This window comes from Pongo abelii, chromosome 1 (assembly GCF_028885655.2).
Source record: "Pongo abelii isolate AG06213 chromosome 1, NHGRI_mPonAbe1-v2.0_pri, whole genome shotgun sequence".
NCBI lineage: Eukaryota > Metazoa > Chordata > Mammalia > Primates > Hominidae > Pongo > Pongo abelii.
The window spans coordinates 926,999-941,465 of record NC_071985.2 but is presented as its reverse complement, the minus strand read 5'-3'; the positions used below and the strand labels follow the sequence as shown (position 1 = coordinate 941,465).

The following is a 14,467-nucleotide window of genomic DNA, read 5'->3' as shown; positions in this document are numbered from 1 at the left end:
AAGACTTTAACACCCGACTGTCAACATTAGACAGATCAACGAGACAGAAAGTCAACAAGGATACCCAGGAATTGAACTCAGCTCTGCACCAAGCGGACCTAATAGACATCTACAGAACTCTCCACCCCAAATCAACAGAATATACATTTTTTTCAGCACCACACCACACCTATTCCAAAATTGACCACATACTTGGAAGTAAAACTCTCCTCAATAAATGTAAAACAACAGAAATTATAACAAACTATCTCTCAGATCACAGTACAATCAAGCTAGAACTCAGGATTAAGAATCTCACTCAAACTGCTCAACTACATGGAAACTGAACAACCTGCTCCTGAATGACTACTGGGTACATAACGAAATGAAGGCAGAAATAAAGATGTTCTTTGAAACCAACGAGAACCAAGACACAACATACCAGAATCTCTGGGATGCATTCAAAGCAGTGTGTAGAGGGAAATTTATAGCACTAAATGCCCAGAAGAGAAAGCAGGAAAGATCCAAAATTGACACCCTAACATCACAATTAAAAGAACTAGAAAAGCAAGAGCAAACACATTCAAAAGCTAGCAGAAGGCAAGAAATAACTAAAATCAGAGCAGAACTGAAGGAAATAGAGACACAAAAAGCCCTTCAAAAAATTAATGAATCCAGGAGCTGGTTTTTTGAAAGGATCAACAAAATTGATAGACCGCTAGCAAGATTAATAAAAAAAGAGAGAAGAATCAAATAGATGCAATAAAAAATGATAAAGGGGATATCACCACCGATCCCACAGAAATACAAACTACCATCAGAGAATACTATAAACACCTCTACACAAATAAACTAGAAAATCTAGAAGAAATGGATAAATTCCTTGACACATACACCCTCCCAAGACTAAACCAGGAAGAAGCTGAATCTCTGAATAGACCAATAACAGGAGCTGAAATTGTGGCAATAATCAATAGCTTACCAACCAAAAAAAGTCCAGGACCAGATGGGTTCACAGCCGAATTCTACCAGAGGTATAAGGAGGAACTGGTACCATTCCTTCTGAAACTATTCCAATCAACAGAAAAAGAGGGAATCCTCCCTAACTCATTTTATGAGGCCAGCATCATCCTGATACCAAAGCCTGGCAGAGACACAACCAAAAAAGAGAATTTTAGACCAATATCCTTGATGAACATTGATGCAAAAATCCTCAATAAAACACTGGCAAACCGAATCCAGCAGCACATCAAAATGCTTATCCACCATAATCAAGTGGGCTTCAACCCTGGGATGCAAAGCTGGTTCAATATACGCAAATCAATAAATGTAATCCAGCATATAAACAGAACCAAAGACAAAAACCACATGATTTTCTCAATAGATGCAGAAAAGGCCTTTGACAAAATTCAACAACTCTTCATGCTAAAAACTCTCAATCAATTAGGTATTGATGGGACGTATCTCAAAATAATAAGAGCTATCTATGACAAACCCACAGCCAATATCATACTGAATGGGCAAAAACTGGAAGCATTCCCTTTGAAAACTGGCACAAGACAGGGATGCCCTCTCTCACCACTCCTATTCAGCATAGTGTTGGAAGTTCTGGCCAGGGCAATTAGGCAGGAGAAGGAAATAATAGGTATTCAATTAGGAAAAGAGGAAGTCAAATTGTCCCTGTTTGCAGATGACATGATTGTATATCTAGAAAACACCATTGTCTCAGCCCAAAATCTCCTTAAGCTGATAAGCAACTTCAGCAAAGTCTCGGGATACAAAATCAATGTACAAAAATCACAAGCATTCTTATACACCAATAACAGACAAACAGAGCCAAATCATGAGTGAACTCCCATTCACAATTGCTTCAAAGAGAATAAAATACTTTGGAATCCAACTTACAAGGGACATGAAGGACCTCTTCAAGGAGAACTGCAAACCACTGCTCAAGGAAATAAAAGAGGATACAAACAAATGGAAGAACATTCCATGCTCATGGGTAGGAAGAATCAATATCGTGAAAATGGCCATCCTTCCCAAGGTAATTTACAGATTCAATGCCATCCCCATCAAGCTACCAATGACTTTTTTCACAGAATTGGAAAAAACTACTTTAAAGTTCATATGGAACCAAAAAAGAGCCCGCATCACCAAGTCAATCCTAAGCCAAAAGAACAAAGCTGGAGGCATCACGCTACCTGACTTCAAACTATACTACAAGGCTACAGTAACCAAAACAGCATGGTACTGGTACCAAAACAGAGATATAGATCAATGGAACAGAGCAGAGCCCTCAGAAATAATGCCACATATCTACAACTATCTGATCTTTGACAAACCTGAGAAAAACAAGCAATGGGGAAAGGATTCCCTATTTAATAAATGGTGCTGGGAAAACTGGCTAGCCATATGTAGAAAGCTGAAACTGGATCCCTTCCTTACACCTTATACAAAAATCAATTCAGGATGGATTAAAGACTTAAATGTTAGACCTAAAACCATAAAAACCCTAGAAGAAAACCTAGGCATTACCATTCAGGACATAGGCATGGGCAAGGACTTCATGTCTAAAACACCAAAAGCAATGGCAACAAAAGCCAAAATTGACAAATGGGATCTAATTAAACTCAAGAGCTTCTGCACAGCAAAAGAAACTACCATCAGAGTGAACAGGCAACCTACAAAATGGGAGAAAATTTTTGCAACGTACTCATCTGACAAAGGGCTAGTATCCAGAATCTACAATGAACTCCAACAAATTTACAAGAAAAAAATAAACAACCCCATCAAAAAGTGGGCGAAGGACATGAACAGACACTTCTCAAAAGAAGACATTTATGCAGCCAAAAAACACATGAAAAAATGCTCATCATCACTGGCCATCAGAGAAATGCAAATCAAAACCACAATGAGATACCATCTCACACCAGTTAGAATGGCAATCATTAAAAAGTCAGGAAACAACAGGTGCTGGAGAGGATGTGGAGAAATAGGAACACTTTTACACTGTTGGTGGGACTGTAAACTAGTTCAACCCTTGTGGAAGTCAGTGTGGTGATTCCTCAGGGATCTAGAACTAGAAATTCCATTTGACCCAGCTATCGCATTACTGGGTATATACCCAAAGGACTATAAATCATGCTGCTATAAAGACACATGCACACGTATGTTTATTGTGGCATTATTCACAATAGCAAAGACTTGGAACCAACCCAGATGTCCAACAATGAGAGACTGGATTAAGAAAATGTGGCACATATACACCATGGAATACTATGCAGCCATAAAAAATGATGAGTTCATGTCCTGTGTAGGGACATGGATGAAATTGGAAATCATCATTCTCAGTAAACTATCACAAGAACAAAAAACCAAACACTGCATATTCTCACTCATAGGTGGGAATTGAACAATGAGAACACATGGACACAGGAAGGGGAACATCACACTTCGGGGACTGTTGTGAGGTGGGGGGAGGGGAGAGGGATAGCATTGGGAGATATACCTAATGCTAGATGACGAGTTAATGGGTGCAGCACACCAGCATGGCACATGTATACATATGTAACTTACCTGCACATTGCGCACATGTACCATAAAACCTAAAGTATAATAATAATAAAAAAATAAAAAAAAATTTCAAATGTTACATGTTCTACTTACCAATAATTAACCAATAATATAAATTATATGGTATTGGATTTGTATATAGCATTGGATTTGTATATAGTATTGGGTTTGTCTTAATGCCAGTCTCCTATCGATTCCAAATGACATTTATGAAAATAATTTTCTCTTCTAAATTTTTTTTTAAATTACCAATGTCATAAAATACCTGAAAATAAATTGCTCTGCAGAGGCTTAGAAACCTGCCAAGATTTTTTAAAAATGTATTTGGAAATCCAAATTGGAATAGTCTCAGTACATTTAAGTGATTTTTTTTTTATTAGGGTAAATATACATAAGAGAAACACCACTTTCACCTTTTTAAGTGTAGAATTCTGTGTCATTAAGCACATATATTGTTGTGGAACCATCACTACCATGCAGCTATCTCAAAAACAATTTCATTGTCTCCAACTAACACTTTGTTCTTGTCAAACAATGACTCTCCTTCTCTCCCTTCCCCCATCCTCTGGGGTCCAACATACCACTTTCTATCTCTATGAATTTCACGACAGAGGGTACTTCATGTAAGTAAATTCATACAATATTTGTCTTTCTGTGACAGGCTTATTTCACTTAGCATAATGTATTCAAGCTTCATCCACGTTGTAGCATGTGTCAAAATTTCTTCACTTTTAAAAACTGTATACAGGCCAGGTGCGGTGGCTCACGCCTGTAATCCCAGCACTTTGGGAGGCCAAGGTGGGCATATCACGAGGTCAGGAGATCAAGACCATCCTGGCTAACACGGTGAAACCCCGTCTCTACTAAAAAATACCAAAAAATTAGCCAGGCGTGGTGGCAACGCCTGTAGTCCCAGCTACTCGGGAGGCTGAGGCAGGAGAATGGCGTGAGCTTGCAGTGAGTCCAGATCACACCACTGCACTCCAGGCTGGGCGACAGAGCGAGACTCCGTCTCAAAAAAAAAAAAAAAAAAAAAAAGAGGTACGGTGGATTCCCCCCTTTTCAATTGTTTGGAACAGTTTCAGAAGAAATTGTACCAGCTCCACTTTGGACCTCTGATAGAATTCAGCGATAATCCATCTGGACCTGGGCCTTTTCTTTGGTTGGTAGGATATTTATTATAGCCTCAATTTCAGAACTTGTTATTGGTCTATTCAGGGATTGAAATTCTGTGGATAAGGACGAATTTCTGTCTTAACTTACCCTTGTGTCTCCCTTCAGGAAGGATCGTACGAATGCCCCATGGAAAATTACAATCAAATGTCAATGGATTTCATCTTATTGGGGCTGTTCCCACCATCAATAATTGGCCTTTTCCTCTTCATTCTTATTGTTTTCATTTTCCTGATGGCTCTAATTGGAAACCTATCCATGATTCTTCTCATCTCCTTGGACACCCACCTCCACATACCCATGTATTTCCTACTTAGTCAGCTCTCCCTCATTGACCTAAATTACATCTCCACCATTGTTCCTAAGATGGCTTCTCATTTGCTGAATGGAAGCAAGTCTGTCTCCTTCACTGGGTGTGTGATTCAGAGTTTCTTCTTCACGCCTTCAGCCGTTGTAGAAGCGCTACTCCTGACATCAATGGCCTATGATCGTTACATTGCTATTTGCTTTCCTCTTCACTATTTCATCCACATGAGCAAAAGAGTGTGTGTGCTGATAATAGCAGGGTCTTGGATCATAAGCTCTATCAATGCTCGTGCTCACACTGTATATCTACTCCATATTCCTTATTGCCCATCCAGAGTCATCAATCATTTCTTCTGTGATGTCCCAGCAATGGTGACTCTGGCCTGCATGGACACCTGGGTCTATGAGGGCACAGTGTTTTTGAGCACCACCATCTTTCTCGTGTTTCCCTTCATTGGTATTTCGTGTTCCTATGGGCGGGTTCTCCTTGCTGTCTACCACATGAAATCTGCAGAAGGGAGGAAGAAGGCCTACTTGACCTGCAGCACCCACCTCACTGTAGTGACTTCCTTCTATGCACCTTCTGTTTATACCTATCTACGTCCAAGATCCCTGCGATCTCCAACAGAGGACAAGATTCTGGCTGTCTTCTACACCATCCTCACCCCAATGCTCAACCCCATCATCTATAGCCTGAGAAACAAGGAGGTGATGGGGGCCCTGACACGAGTGAGTCAGAGAATCTGCTCTGTGAAAATGTAGAAACACTTTCTGCCTAAGGTCTCAGGACTCAGATACACATCCATTCAGCGGTGTATAGTAATTAAAATATTATTTCATTCCTAGAGTTCAGGAGCAAAAAGTAATCAATGGAAGAAAAAATATCACTGATTTCTGGACAAAATTGTTTTACAAAGATGTATATAATTCTTAACAACCTTTTTCTTCATAGCATTTTTCCCATAAATTTTGAAAACACATACTTTTGCCAAAATATTGTCCATGAGAATGTTTGTTTTTAGTTATGCAGAAATGGAAATGAAATTTGTCTAACTGAAGTTGGCACTTAGTATAACAATTCTATTATTTTCAATTTATTTTCCGGTAATTATAAATTTATATTTTTGTTTATGTCTAAAACAAAAAAAATGTCCCTTGACTTGGTGGATCCAATTGAAAACTGTAAAATGTCTTTCTTATTTAGACACTTAATGTACCAGTTACTGTTCCTTTCAACTTAGTGAAGTTATTTTTACACAATTTAGCAGAGAGCTCATCAGGGATTCTTAAGTCCTGATACCACTCTGGATGTTCTATGACAAGTTTATGTGTTTTATAGGGGAATGAATCCCAGGAAATGATTAAACATCAGGTATATTTTAGGTCAACAACAAGGACTGGAATGTGACAGCAGTAATAAAAATGATTACATTTAGTTCTTTAATCCATTTTGAGTTGATTTTGTTATGGTATAAGAATTGGGAGTTCAGTTTCATTTTTCTGCTTAAAAATATCCAGTTTTCCCTGCACAGTATATTGAAGACACTGTATTCTTCCCAATAAACATTCTTGGCTCTGTTGTCAAAAATCAGTTGACTGCATCAGGTACAGAAAGATTTTGCATGTTCTCACTCATCTGTGGGAGCTAAAATTTTTAAAAATGGAACTAGTGGAAATAGAGAATAGACTGATGGTCACCAGGGTGGGAAGGGTACAGGGGAGGGGTGACAAAGTGGGGTTGGTTAATAGTTGCAAAAATATAATTAGATATAATGAATAAGAGCCAGTAATTGGTAGCACAACAGAGTGACTATAATAAACAGTAATTTATTGTAGAATTTATTGTATATCTAAAAGAATAACTGAAAGTGTGGAGTTGGAATATTGTCAACACAAAGAAATAATACATATTTTTGGTGATGGTTACCCCAATTACCCCAGTTTGATCATTACACATTGTATGCCTTTATCAAAATATCACATACACTCCATAATTATATATTACTATTATAGTAATTAAAAATAAAAAAATTAAATCAGTTAGCTGTAGATGTGTGGATTTATTTCTGGGTTCTCTGTTCTGTTTCATGGTTCTATGTGTCTTTTTTATGCCAGTACCATCCTGTTTTGCTTATTACTTGTTTGTAGTATAGTTTGAAGTTTGGTACTGTTATGGCTCCAGGCTTGTTCTTTTTGTTCAAGATTTCTTTGACTATTTGGGGTCTTTTATAGTTCCATACAAATCTTAGAATGTATTTTACTATTTGTGTGCATAATGTCATTGGTATTTTGATAGACATTGCATTGAATCTGTAGTTTGGTCATTTAAATGATATTAATTCTTTCAATCCATGAACATTGGATGTCTTCCCATTTGTTTGTATTCCTCTTCATTTTCTTTCACCAGTGTTTTGTACAAATCACGTTAGTGTTCTCTTCCATGACTACAGTTAACAGCAAATTATTACATAGTTAAAATTATTTCAATGCTCTTTAAATGTCATTTCTATTTCTAAGCCTGTGGATATTTGTTTTACAATGTTGTAGCAATTAAAACATACATTTTGAACTTGTTTCATGAATCAGAGTAAGTCTTTGTTGTGCTTTGATGCAATAAGCAGTGTATATTTTTATTTGGTAATGATTTACTAACAAAGTTTACTGTCTAAACTTCTTGCCATTTCCTGTCCTGAACTCAGTCAGATAGGTCATATTCCATGAATGCAACAGAGATGGACTCTGGGGAAGAGGGAAAATAGGCCTGCCATCAGCAGTCACTTGCTCCTGCCATGGAGAGCATCTCCTCTCTTCCCCGTTAGGGATGTTTGGACCCTACTGCCACCTGTGGCACTGCTTCTGTCATCACTACCAATCTGAGCCCAGTCATACCCCAGCCGCTGCTTGGGGTCCTCTGGTGCTTTGAAATATTGCAAGGTGTGTGTGTGTGTGTGTGTTTGTGTGTGTGTGTGTGTGTGCATAAGAACGCCAGGCCAACTGCCTCATGTGGGTGTTGCCTGAGCCCACTTGTGTAGTCACTGCTGCTGAACCAAAACTGCATGCACTCTGCCAACCTCTCGAGTTCCTCTGTCACATGCATACTTAAAGATGAAATGATTAAATCTTCCAATGATAACAGCAGAGCATGAAACCATGCATGGAGCCCTTTGAGTGTGGGACCCCGTGCATAGGTCCGTGAAGCCAGTCCCGAGAAGGTTGGGAAGAGTGAACATGAAGTGAATGAAATCATACAGCCTAGGATAGTGGTGGGAATATGCGATGGTCTGAGTGTTTGTATCCTCCCCAAATCCATATGCTTAAATCTTAACCCTCAATGTGATAGTATTAGGAGTTGGGGCCTTTTGGGAAATGATTAAGTCATGAGGGTAGCATCCTCTTGAGTAAGATTTATGCCTTTCTAAAGGAGGCTTGGGAGAGCTTTTTTGTGCCTCCTACCATGTGAGGTCACAGCAGACAGTACCAACTATGGTGTCATACAAGCCACCATCTATGAACCAGAAAGCAAGCCTTCTCCAGACAATCTTCAGTCACTTCATCTTAAACTTTGCAGGTTCCACAACTCTGAGAAATACATTTCTCTTGTTTATAGGTTACCCCATTTAAGATACATTTGTCATAACAGCTTGAATACACTAAGACGGAATGTCTGCTGTTTTTGTTATTTATTATTATTGGAAAGAGCCTGAGGGAGGACTGAATTAAGCAATGGTGTCTGGTTCAGACCCTTTACCCATTCCAGGTAGTGATTCATGGAGGGAATCAGGAGACCTAGCTCTGTGATTTTCTCTGACATACCATGGCCTTGGGGAAATCATTCCATCTCTCTGAAGTTAGTTTGCTGAAAACGATATGGATGCCTTGTACCTTATCAGTAAATGGCATCATTGAAATCACTCCTACTGACATTCCTGTGCAGGAAATGGTAATCCTATTTTTCATGCCAATGACTCTGGCGGTGGAGATGAAGAAGTCACCAGTGAATATTGAGCCTTCCAAGGCTATCATAAATGACATTTCAAAATTCTTTCACTGCAGTAGGCTCTGGCTCAGGAAAGCAATAAGCTAGTCCCCTCTGACATGTTGTCTGCTCTCAGAGGCCACTCCTATCCCCTTATGGTCATTAAGAAGAACAACATAAAAAGAAGTCAAATTATTCAAATCTACTGTCATTTGCTACATTGTTTATGAGAGTATATACCAGATAATTTTGAAAGTTGGACAATAATTCCCCTTGGTGGGGAAGTTAATGAATTCATTACCTTACAGAGTTCTTGGCTCATTTTTAAATTATGCATCTGCCTCGTTTTAGTCATTTTTCCTTCCATCCAAATGTTATGCTGTAGTTATTATTTTGCACTTTCCAGTCGTTCTTTAATTATTTCCTGTCTTTGGAATAGAAGATGCAAATTTTATAGCACATGGTATCTATCTGGATTTCATAACATACACTGTGTGCATTTAGAAATTTCTTATGTATTCCATTAGCAAAGTTTGGTTTATGGAAACGGACATGAGTACTCTATTTTGAAGGATGAGTATGTTTCTTATTAGAACAAGTTGTGGTTCAGTGGTGAAATAATTAAAGTAAAGTAAAGGAATGAGTGGCGTACCATCCACAAATATGCTGACTTGGCATATTTATTAGTTTGAGCTGAAAACATTGGAGATATTTTGGTTAACATTAGAAGAAAAGGTTATCTGAGCTATCTTTTTCTGCATGCAGCAAGCTATAAAGATTCCTCCAGGAATCTTTGGTACATTCTTATACTTTTCTGATACCCTCCCTGTATCACAATAGAAAATAGCACTTACAACCAGAGCCTGGGAATTGGAGGAATGCAGTTGACCTGAATAAATAAACTTTAAGAATTAACCCTTATTTTCCACTAGATTTACACCCCCATATACCTCCTAGTGACACCCCTAGAATTTATGGCTTCAAGCCAGTTTCTCTATTATTTGTATTTTTCTATAATTTATCATTCTTTGTCTAAAAGTATAAAAATATCTTGCATTGACCATTTATTTGGACTTCACACTCTTGTGAAGATTCACATGTACATGTAATATTAATAAAACTTATGTGCTTTTTCCTCATTAATCTCTATTGTATCAATTTGTTTCCTAGACCTGGGCAAAAAGCTCACATAGGAGATAAACTAGGTGATCTCTCATGTTTCTACAGAAGTAACAATTAACTTCCTTTTGTACTTACAAAGAGGCTTAGACTCCCACACAATAATAGTGGGAGACTTTAACAGCCCACTGTCAATATTACAGAGATCGTTGAGACAGAAAATTAACAAGAATATTCAGGACTTTAACTCAGCTCTGGACCAAGCATACCTAATAGGCATTTACAGAACTATCCACCCCAAATCAATAGAATATACATTCTTCTTAGCAATACATCGTGCTTATTCTAAAATTGACCACATAATTGGAATTCAAACACTCCTCAGCAAATGCAAAAGATTGGAAATCATAACAAACAGTCCCTCAGACCACAGTGCAATCAAATTAGAACTCGGGATTAAGAAACTCACTGAAAACCACAGAACTACATGGAAACTGAACAACCTGCTCCTGAGTGACTATTGGGTAAAAAATGAAACTAAGGCAGAAATAAATAAGTTGTTTGAAGCCAATGAGAACAAAGACAAAATGTGTCAGAATCTCTGGGACACAGCTAAAGCAGTGTTCAGAGGAAAATTTATAGCATGAAATGCCCACATCAGAAAGCGGGAAAAGTCTAAAACAGACACACTAACATCACAATTAAAACAAATAGAGAAGCAAATGCAAACAAATTCAAATGCTAGTAGAAGACAAGAAATAACTAAGATAAGAGGAGATAGAGACTCAAAAAGCCCTTCAAAAAATCAATGAATCCAGGAGCTGGTTTTTTGAAAATATTAACAAAATAGACCACTAGTCAGATTAATAAAGAAGAAAAGAGAGAAGAATAAAATAGACACAATAAAAAATGATAAAGGGGATATTACCACTGATCCCACAGAAATACCCACTATCATCAGAGAATACTATAAAGATGTCCACATAAATAAACTAGAAAATCTAGAAGAAATGGGCAAATTCCTGGACACATACACCCTCTGAAGTCTAAACCAGGAAGAAGTCAAATCCCTGAACAAAACAATAACAAGTTCTGAAATTGAGGCAGTAATTAATAGCCTAAATAACCAAAAAAAGCCCAGGACCAGATGGATTCACAGCCAAATTCTACCAGAGGTACAAAGCAGAGCTGGAATAATTCCTTCTGAAACAGTTTCAAACAGTAGAAAAAGAGGACCTCCTCCCCATTATGAGGACAGCATCACCCTGACACCAAAACCTGTCAGAGACAAAACAGAAAAAGAAAATTTCAGGCCAATATTCTTGATGAATATCGATGCAAAAATTCTCAATAAAATACTGGCAAACCAAATCCAACAGCATATCACAAAACTTATCCACCACGATCAAGTCAGCTTCACCCCTGGAATGCAAGGATGGTTCTACATAAGCAAATCCATAAATGTAATGCATCACATAAAGATAACTAATGACAAAACCATATGATTATCTCAATAGATGCAGAAAAGACCTTCTATAAAATTCAACATTCCTGCATGCTAAAAACTCTCAATCAACTAGGTATTCATTGAAAGTATCTCAAAATAATAAGAGCTATTCATGACAAACCCACAACCAATACGATACTGAATGGCAAAAGCTGGAAGCATTCCCTATGAAAACTGGCACAAGACAAGGATGCCCTCTCTCACCACTCCTATTCAACATAGTATTGGAAGTACTGGCCAAGGCAATCAGGCAAGGGAAAGAAATAAAGCGTATTCAAATAGGAAGAGAGGAAGTCAAATTGTCTTTGTTTGCAGATGACATGATTGTATATTTAGGGAACCACATAGTCTCAGCCCAAAATCTTCTGTTTGTTATGATTTCCGTTTTTTGCATTTGCTGAGGAGTGTTTTACTTCCAATTATGTTGGGTCAGTTTAAGAATAAGTGCAAAGCAGTGTTAAGAAGAATGTGTATTCTGTTGATTTGGGGTGGAGAATTCTGAAGATGTCTATTAGGTCTAGTTGGTCCAGAGCTGAGCTCTAATCCTAAATATCCTTGTGAATTTTCTGTCTCATTGCTCTCTCTAATATTGACAGTGGGGTATAAAGTCTCCCATTATTACATTATTATTGTGTGGGAGTCTAAGTCTCTTTGTAGGTCTCTAAGAACTTGCTTTACGAATCTGGGTGCTCCTGTATTGGGTGCATATGTGTTTAGAATAGTTAGCTCTTCTTCTTGTATTGATCCCTTTACCACAATGTAATGCCCTTCTTTGTCTCTTTGGATCTTTGTTTTAAAAGTCTGTTTTATCAGAGACTAGGATTGAAACTCCTGCTTTTTTTTTGCTTTCCATTTGCTTAGTAAATCTTCCTCCATCCCTGTATTTTGAGTCTATGTGAGATGAGTCTCCTGAATACAGCACACCGATAGGTCTTGACACTTTATCCAATTTGCCAGCCTGTCTTTGAATTGAGGGAATTTAGCCCATTTACATTTAAGGTTAATATTGTTATGTGTGTATTTGATCCTGTCATTATGATGCTATTTGGTTATTTTGTCCATTAGTTGATGCAGTTTCTTCATAGTGTCGATGGTCTTTACAATTTGATATGTTTTTGCAGTGGCTGGTACCCTTTGTTTCATTCCATGTTTAATGCTTCCTTCAGGAGCTCTTGTAAGGTAGGCCTGGTGGTGACAAAATCTCTCAGCATTTGCTTCTCTGTAAAGGATTTTATTTCTCCTTAACATATGAAGCTTAGTTTGGCTGGATATGAAATTATGTATTGAAAATTCTTTTCTCTAAGGTTGAATATTCACCCCCATTCTCTTCTGGCTTGTAGGGTTTCTGTAGAGAGATCCATTGTTAATTTTGATGGGCTTCCCTTTGTGGGTAACCCAACCTTTCTCTCTGGCTGCTAACATTTTTCCTTCAGTTTAACCTTGGTGAATCTGACAATTATATGTTGTGGAGTTGCTCTTCTCAAGGAGGATCTTTGTGGTGTTCTCTGTATTTCCTGAATTTGAATGTCGGCCTGTCTCGATTGGTTGGGGAAGTTCTCCTGGATAATATCCTGAAGTGTGTTTTCCAACTTGGTTCCATTCTCCCCATCACTTTCAGGTATACCAATCAAATGTAGGTTTGGTCTTTTCTCATAGTCCCATATTTCTTGGAGGCTTTGTTTTTTCCTTTTCATTGTTTTTTCTCTAATCTTGTCTTCATGCTTTATTTCATTAAGTTGATTCTCAATCTGTGATATCATTTCTTCCACCCGAATAGTTAGCAATTCCTCTAACCTTTTTTCAAGGTTTTTAGCTGTTGTGGGAAGTCAGGGACCCCAAACGGAGGGAATGGCTGGAACTGCAGCACAGAAACATAAATTGTGAAGATTTCATGGACATTTGCCCGTTCCCAAATAATACTTTCATAATTTATTATGCCTGTCTTACTTTAATCTCTTAATCCTGTTATCTTTGTAAGCTGAGGATGTATGTCACCTCAGGGCCACTATGATAATTGTGTTAACTGTACAAATTGATTGTAAAACATGTGTGTTTGAACAATATGAAATCAGTGCACCTTGGAAAAGAACAGAATAACAGCGATTTTCAGGGAACAAGGGAAGACTACCATAAGGTCTGACTGCCTGCAGGGTCGGGCAAAATAGAGCCATATTTTTCTTCTTGCAGAGAGCCTATAAATGGATGTACAAGTAGGAAAGATATCACTAAATTCTTTTCCTAGCAAGAAATATTAATAATTAATTCCCTGGGGAAGGAATGCATTCCTAGGGGGAGGTCTATAAATGGCCGCTCTGGGAGTGTCTGTCTTATGTGGTTGAGATAAGGACTGAAATACGCCCTGGTCTCCTGCAGTACCCTCAGGCTTACTAGGGTGGCGAAAAACCCTGCACTGGTAAATTTGAGGTCAGACCAGTTCTCTGCTCTCAAACCCTGTTTTCTATTGTTTAAGATGTTTATCAAGACAATATGTGCACCACTGAACATAGACCCTTATCAGGAATTCTGCTTTTGCCCTTTGCCTTGTGATCTTTGTTTTTGCCCTTTGCCTTGTGATCTTTGTTCTCCTTTGTGCCCTTTGGAGCATGTGATCTTGTGACCTACTCCCTGTTCTTGCACCTCCTCCCCTTTTGAAATCCTTAATAAAACTTGCAGGTTTTGTGGCTCAGGTGGGCATCACGGTCCTACCGATATGTGATGTCACCCCTGGCGGCCCAGCTGTGAAATTCCTCTCTTTGTGCTTTTTCTCTTTGTTTCTCAGACTGGCTGACACTTATGGAAAACAGAAAGAACCTATGTTGAAATATTGGGGGTGG

The 14,467-nt window shown here is 38.2% G+C and overlaps 1 protein-coding gene across 2 annotated transcripts in view; it reads left to right on the top strand.

The window, feature by feature from the left end:
* The window catches only part of LOC100453739 (olfactory receptor 2L8), a 72,254-nt gene extending 64,650 nt beyond the window's left edge, over positions 1–7,604 (top strand). Inside the window, exon 5 of one of the 2 annotated variants that reach the window (XM_063724180.1) lies at positions 4,834–7,604. In XM_063724180.1, coding sequence (XP_063580250.1) covers positions 4,834–5,793 — 960 coding nt within the window. In that variant the 3' untranslated portion in view covers positions 5,794–7,604. The remainder of the gene's footprint in view (positions 1–4,833) is intronic. The other variant, XM_002809199.4, reaches the window with a different exon arrangement.
* The last annotated feature ends 6,863 nt before the right edge of the window (positions 7,605–14,467 follow it).